At 36.9% G+C, this 7,699-nt stretch overlaps 1 protein-coding gene across 1 annotated transcript; it reads right to left on the reverse strand.

The window, feature by feature from the left end:
• Positions 1-2,524: 2,524 nt before the first annotated feature.
• LOC102701341 (serine/arginine-rich splicing factor SR45a) lies at positions 2,525-6,788 on the reverse strand. The gene is made up of 7 exons (XM_006649740.2): positions 6,705-6,788; positions 5,802-5,824; positions 5,650-5,721; positions 3,983-4,094; positions 3,748-3,897; positions 3,347-3,410; positions 2,525-3,218 (listed from the first exon to the last, which is right to left on the reverse strand). The coding sequence occupies exons 2-7, from the start codon at positions 5,822-5,824 to the stop codon at positions 2,617-2,619; spliced, it is 1,023 nt and encodes a 340-aa protein (XP_006649803.1). The 5' UTR covers positions 6,705-6,788; the 3' UTR covers positions 2,525-2,616.
• Between the last annotated feature and the right edge of the window lie 911 nt (positions 6,789-7,699).

The raw sequence follows: 7,699 nt of genomic DNA on the forward strand, positions 1-7,699 counted from the left end.
GGACGTAAACGATATGAAAAAGTTTCGAGCGTATTGGTACTCTTTTTCTTCGAAAACTAATGTAAAAATAACATCCTCTCCAATCGTTTTTGTTTCTAAAATTTAATTTTCTTAAATTTAAGTTATTAACAAATGGTTGAATTTATAAATATGGTTTCTGGACTTTTTTGACTGCTTTTGTAAAAACAAAAAAAAAATACCGTTTTGACTGTTTTTATCCCTAGTATGTATGCCTCTTTACTTTTCCTTGTTTGGTGGAATCATACATTTCACTATAGGTTCAATACTTCAATGGAAGAAACAATAGCCAACCTCGCCTTACTAATCGGCCTACGTCCTAGCTAACAGTTTAGTTGGTAGGTTCTACGTATTTTGTGCCTAATCATCTTGTTTGGTTTGGGAGTGTCGGTTTGTAACTGTGTATGCACATGCTCCTACTTTCGTCATGCTCACCTTTTTCATGTTGTCTATAAATCACGTTGTCGGTACATGAATTTGCAAGATGTTCACCTTTTCATACTCCAACTAACAGAACATCCGACTCGATCGGTGCAGCAACGGATGAACCCATTTAGTGTGTGCGCCAAGATCAAAATAGCACATCATGGTTAACCTTACTGAGCTCGATATAAATTATGAAGCTACCTAAGCCCGCTTTTGTGTATAATGAATTGTCTAGGGCCTAGAGGGTTTTTTTTTTAGGCAAAGGGCCGAGAGGTTTAGAGTTTGTCAACTGAAAGACCGCAATGTTGTCAAAGTATTCTGCAAATCGTAAATCCCCAAAATAAAGTAATTGTAAACAAAAGAGTGCTAGCAAAGCATCGATACCGTTTTATACCTACAAACTAACAATACTCACCATGAATGCCTGTGGTGTCTTCGTCAGCGGTAAGCTTAGGACACTCTTAATTAAGATTCAAGAATAGTTTATATATGTATTTATTACTATGTAATATAAACAATTTATTGACATGGTAAGTTATTTATTAAAGAGAGACACACGAATAAAGAAATTGGTTTTAGATTAAGACCTAGTGTCTTTGCGTAAAACAAGATTGCCTGTGAGAGAGACAAGCAGACCATGTGATAATAAGATATAAAAGTTGTATTGTGGAAGATAGCTTCATGACACGATATCCTAAAGTATAGAAACCATATTATGAGTGCCCTAAGGTTCATTGTGAGTGCCCTAAGATTAACTTTTTGATCTCGGTTCATTCGTACTATTCAAGTTTATGAACCATAGTGTGTACTTCTAAAAGTTTTATGTACATTTTGACATCGGTTAATCTAAACAAATTTATGAGCCATAACATGTTTTCTTATATGTTTTATGTAATCAATTACGTCCATCTCACAAGTTAGTATACCACTATCGCAATTTACAGAAGTTAGTATAGCACTATCCCAGTCCATATCATAAGTTTTTACCTATAATTTTTCACTCTTCGTCTTATTTATTTTTTTTCGATTGATATTTTTGTTTTTATTAGATGATAAATCATAAATAATACTTTACATGTGACTAATTTTTTTCTAATTTCTTGAAAATTTTTAAATAAGACGGATGGTCAAACGTTGGACACGAAAACCGAAAAATTAGTTTTTTTTTTGGACAGAGGAGTATACCACTATCGCAATTTACACGTCTGTTTGTACAGACTATAAGAGTACTCATCACCAATTTATAGGTCTATTTTATACGCCTTGTTGAGATTGAATATGGCTTTAATTTAAACTTCTGTTTGTAGAGTATTCATCACCATTTTATACGTCTATTTTATATCCCCTTGTTTAGGTTGAATATGGCACTAATTTGTTCATGACTAAATAGTGTTTGAAGTCGATAAATTGATTGTTTCGTTTCACACGCTTTGACACAAAGCAAATAGGCGCCATATAAGAATTTTCCCCAAACATTTGTCAAGGAAGCTGTACGCACAAGACCAACGCTCTCGTATCGTTTCTCTCGTACCCATACCTGGATGCATCCGCTGGAGCAAAGATGCGTGTTTTTTTGTATAGCCAAATGACCGAGCAAAGATGTGGTAGTAGCATTATTTTGCCAGGTTCTGCCAACAGTAGCTAAGTCCAGACTGAACGACCAACAATGTATCTGGCACAGAATCTGGTTACCAAAATGAACCACAACAATATCTGCCTAGGAAAGCAGAAACATAAGCACATAGCAGTATCTGATACAATACGACAAATAATAGGACACATGGTTCCAAGTAGGAATGACAATGTTTAAGCTTCCCGAGATACAGACATAGACATAGGTGGTGTTTGTTTCGTTAGCCCTAGTCACATATGTTTAAAAACTTATTATAAATAGTAAACATAGACTATTAATAAAACCCAATCCATAATCTTGAACTAATTCGCGAGACAAATCTAATGAGCCTAATTAATTCATAATTAGCCTATATAATGCTACAGTAAACATTTGCTAATTATATATTAATTAGGCTCAAAAAATTCGTCTCGCGGATTAGCTCTTATATATGAAATTAGTTTTTTTATTGCTCTATGTTTAATACTTTTAATTAGTGTCCAAATATCCGATATGACATAAGGCAAAAAAGTTTAGCCCCGTATAAACAACCCCATAATTCATTCTGAGCTCTCCCTGGAGACAGACCTTGAGTAGGAACTGCGGCTGTGAGAGTAGCTCTCCCTAGAGCCCCTCTTGCCTGACGACCTGCTGCGCGACAGTTTCCTTCCATTGTATCTTTTCCTTGTGGAATAGCTCCCAGACCTCTGAGACACTGGGGAGCTGCTGCGGGAGTAGCTCCTCTGAGGTGATACACTGCGAGAGTAGCTCCGGCCTCTCGGACTCGGAGAGTAGCGCCTGCTGTAGTATGGTGAAACAGAATTGTCATAGGCATATGACCTCTCTCTCCTGTAACGGTATGGAGATCGGTATGGAGAGTATGACCGACGCCATGAACCACGCCTGTCGTAGGGAGAGTATGATCGCCGTCCACCGTAAGGAGAGGGTGACCTGCCATATGGAGAGTAGGACCGTCTCCTGTCATATGGAGAGTAGGACCTACGCCTACGCCGCTCATAGGGGGAGTATGATCTTCGTCTGTTGTACGGTGAATATGATCGCCTTCCACCATAAGGAGAATAAGATTGCTCTCGCTCAGGTGAGAAGCGTGAACTGTAACGGTCTCTCTGGACAGGTGAAAAGCTTGGGGAATACCTCCGAGCTGGATGATGAAAAAAAAATAGTCAGCAATTGGTCTTGTACCATATCAGCAAGGCTAACAATGCTAAGTATTTCCAGGGAGATGAGACCAAACCATCCAGACAAATCAGCAGTTCAATCACAACTTACCACGTGATGATTTTGTGCCTAGATACCTTCCAGGCGTTGGTGTTCGACCACGTCTTCTCTTAGCCTGTGGAAAGAGGTAGCTAAATAAGCCCTTTTGCCATTTTGGCATTAAAGAATGAGTATAAAAAAATGCTAGGAATATGAACTACACATTTAATATGTATAATATATAATGCAGGGCGTACAACCCTTTGGTTGAGGTAGCATGGTTTGGCTGTTAGGTTGTATATCTTTTGAATTTGCCGTAGAGCAGCTACGGACATCTACCCTGCTGCTGTCAACAGAAGCTTCAAACGGAAGAGCACCCAAATATTCAGCTCAGCAGGCAAAATGAGCATATAAAGTTTTACTCCAAGTAGAAATGAAGATGGACAAATTCAGTAAAAACATTTTGGTTATACCTTCTCTACGGTTATCACACGACCTTCCAACACTGAGTGGTCTAGATATTTGATGCAACGACCAGCCTCCTCAACAGTAGCCATGGTAACAAATCCAAATCCCCGGGATTCTCTTGTCCATGGATCAAGCACTATGCTAGCATCAATAACCTGTGATACAGACATACAGTGAGCATGACAAAGTAGCAGCTAGAAAGTAGCACACTTCCTTTCACAGATACTGTGTACAGGTTACCTCTCCTTCAGTAGAGAAGTGTTTCTCCAGATCTCGATCCGTCACACGAGCTGATAAGCCAGTAACATACAGGTTGTTCCCAGGGTTTTCAACGTCGCTTGAATCCACACTCCTAAAGACATTAGGATGATACCAAATTCTCAGATTTCCAGGAGGCAAAAATGTTTACCCTCAAATCTCTATATACGAATTCAGTGCAAGTTCTTGGGCTGAGAGAGCATCCACGTGGCGCAAGCTGGTTCAAGTATTTGTATCTAGCGTCTCTCACGAATCTTCTACGGAATCACAACGTCCAATAATCAGGTTGATAAATTAAGTAATGCTTATATGATAATCAATAGCATAGCTCTAGTCACAATATACTAGAAGTAATGTTTTAGTGTTGAGAAATCGAATTGATCAATCCCTTTGATCATACTGGTGCACATACTTATCTGATAATCACTAGACATTTCCTTTTAGGTGCTCTGGTTTGGATTATTCTATAAATGTTTTGAAACAAGAGATTATGCTCCTCTAGGAAAAAGATGTATATGTTTATTTTCAATATAGTACTACTGCCAGCCATTAAAGTTATGAGTCCTAGCTGTTGATATTTTTACTTTGGTTTACGTCAAAAAATATAACCTTGAATTTGTAATGACTGAACTCATGAGGTTATCCTTATGATAATATTTGTTCTTTGAAGATTTCGGTTAAGTCATTAATCTTTTTCTGTTTCTGCCCTTTGCGTTGAACACGGTTGTTTGTGACTATTTTTATCTAGGTTGTGACCTTTCCGGTTGCTCGATCTTTTTCCCTGTTATTTCTATTTGGTTGCTATTTCTGCTACTTTGCTTTATTTTGATTGATGTCTACCAAGTGCATTTTTGGTTTGAAATCTAATTTATTGATAGATATGTTTCCAAGCCTTTAGTTTAGATATGATTAGTACCTAGCTTTTTTTATGAAGCTGTGCATATGCAATCAGGAAAGATACCATGATTTTTCTGTACCATATTGAGCTGTTGAAGACCAATTGTTTAACACTTAGAAGTAAGCGATGATCCTTCGGAAATGCAAAACATCACTTAGCTGAAGGTGAAAGAAAAAATATCTAATTTCTTAATAGTTATTTAATAATATAAACAATGGAATTAACTACTGCAAAGTTAAAAATATATTTTAGAAAGATCAGAAAACTTTTTTGCAAAAAGGCATCGTTTAACGGTTTGGGAATCGTGCGTGCAAAAGTTGAGAAAAATATTAAGAATATATGAAGAAAATAACTTGATTAGTAATGCACTTAATAAGGAGTTTAATTCTTACTATAAAACTCCTTATATCCGGTTTTATGCTGCTATGTGGTGTATTATAGTCCATTTATTTGACTGAGATCCTACCGGCCTATCTGTAGTTTATTCCATAGCATCTATTTTTGAAGCCAATTGTACTAAAATTTTACCTATAAATTATTTTCTATTTGTTAATAAATCACAAAGATAAACATAAACGAGAGAGTAATGTCTTTTATGCAATTCTAAATCAAAATAGTAAATGATTGGTCTACCTCAAATATTCACTAAAACTATAAAACTATAAACAAGCACATGCCCAAACACCGTAAGAGCACAGCAAAGCTGCGACAAGTTTTCTAGTATAGATGAAGGCAGAAACAAGTATCATACCTAGAAAGACTCCTATACCTTGACCGACTGCTCCGCCTATAAGAAGCTGGAGAATACGAGCGAGACTCATACCTATCAATTACAAACCGGTCAATAATCACAAGACTGGGTTTCAAAAAATGTGAAACACATCCGAGTTTGATAATGTCTACCTTGACCATCTGGAGTACGACATCTGAAACATAAGACAGATGATTGTATCAGTATGACAGTATCCACTGGAGAAAGAGATAAATACAAAATATGAGATGACACCTGTGAACATAATTATAACAAATAATGGTCCATATATTTTTAAACAAGTTATAACTAATTAACATAGGACACCTTATGACGAGTTGCCAATCAGTACAAAATTATTATCCTTCGTAATAATGAGATGAAGTAGAGTATAAGGTAAGCGCATGCCAATAATAAATCCACAAACCGACATAATAAAATGGATAAAAATTGATAAGAAACTGCTAAGGGGAAATCTTATGCGTTTGCAAACTCGAAATCAAGATAAATCAACCTCCTAACCCTGAAACCATGACCCCTGTGTCATGTATCAGCTAAGGGCAGTTTGCAGGTTTGACAGTTGCCTGAAACTACACTGTACATACAGACAGCGGACTATAATTATTTTTATTTTTGACTAGATTCATATATTCATATGGATACCAATGAATCTAAACATATATACAAATTATATATATTTATCAATGGATGAATCTAAACAGGGCTAGGTGATTGACAAGAGAATAAACAATCTGCTCCATGTATTTCTTCATTGCGTGCCCTTTCAGAAATCGAGGTTCAGGTCACAATCTATGAGTTAAGTTAGACCATCTCATAAAAGAATACGCCCATATGGGAATATCGAAATCGCTAAATACCACGAAAAAAAATCGGGAACTCATGTGTACAACGCTTCGAACTTCAGGTCGGATTTTTCGCTAATAGAGGCTAATCAAAAGATACACGGAAGATTTACATATCGGAGCGCAACCTGTCACCTCGCGGCAGAAGAGCAGAGATGAAACACAAGGAGAGGTCAGAAACAGTAGCAATACCTTCCTTGGCTGCGACGATCCAACGAGCCGAGAGACCTGCCTGCCGTTCTTCTCGTCGTCGCATCGCAGCGCGTGCAGTTGGGAATAAATAGAGGCACGGGCGAGGGAAGGTTCTGGACGGAGGCGGACGCGAAAATTTCTCAAATCTGGTTGAATCGGTTGCGGGCACACACGATTGCACGAACCACGCTACCTTCCGCTCCACACCTGGCGCTTCTTGGAGCCATTGGTTTTACCTTTCGGTTTGTAAAAGTTTTCCTTTTCGTGGTCCGTTTTTTGGATGGGCTATTGGGCTAAAATAAGGCTTGGTTCGTAACACGGCCCACCTATTACAGAAAAGTCAGCTCACTGTAGGACGGCGGATATGCGAACATTAAATATTATCTGAATTTCTAGCAGATATTTATTGGTATATAATAAATTAACTATAATAAAGTTAAGAAACTACTTTAAAGACGTGAGATAATAAACTTTTATATAAAAACTTTCCAATCCTCAGTGATACTCTCTCTCTCTCTCCCAACTCCCATCAAAATAAAGTTATTTCTATCCGTGTTCTTTTTTTAACCTCATCATTTCAACCGATCCCAATGACTCCATTTAATTTTCTCGTATATATTATCTTCTTAAACAATCACACTATTTCTATAATCATTCTCATCTATTTTTAATCTCCATACTCAGCTTTTTGAAATGTAGGTTCTTCATGGTATTTTTTGAGGAGTGAAGAACAAAGAATTCGTTTAGCTTTCCTTGGCTTTTACTCTCTCCGTATTTTAAATATGAGGTAATAGATAATGCTATCATCTTTGCATCAGGATCCAGTCTTATTTAAAAACTTTGTGTAAATATATAAAATGGTAAGTTATAACTAAATTATATTTAAGTAACAAATCTAATAATAATAAAATAAATAATAAACTATAACTTTTTAATAAGATGAATAATTAAACGTCGGGCAGTGGTGGCCGAGAGATCGGTTGTTTCTGGTGAAG

Source organism: Oryza brachyantha, chromosome 3, assembly GCF_000231095.2.
Source record: "Oryza brachyantha chromosome 3, ObraRS2, whole genome shotgun sequence".
Lineage (NCBI taxonomy): Eukaryota > Viridiplantae > Streptophyta > Magnoliopsida > Poales > Poaceae > Oryza > Oryza brachyantha.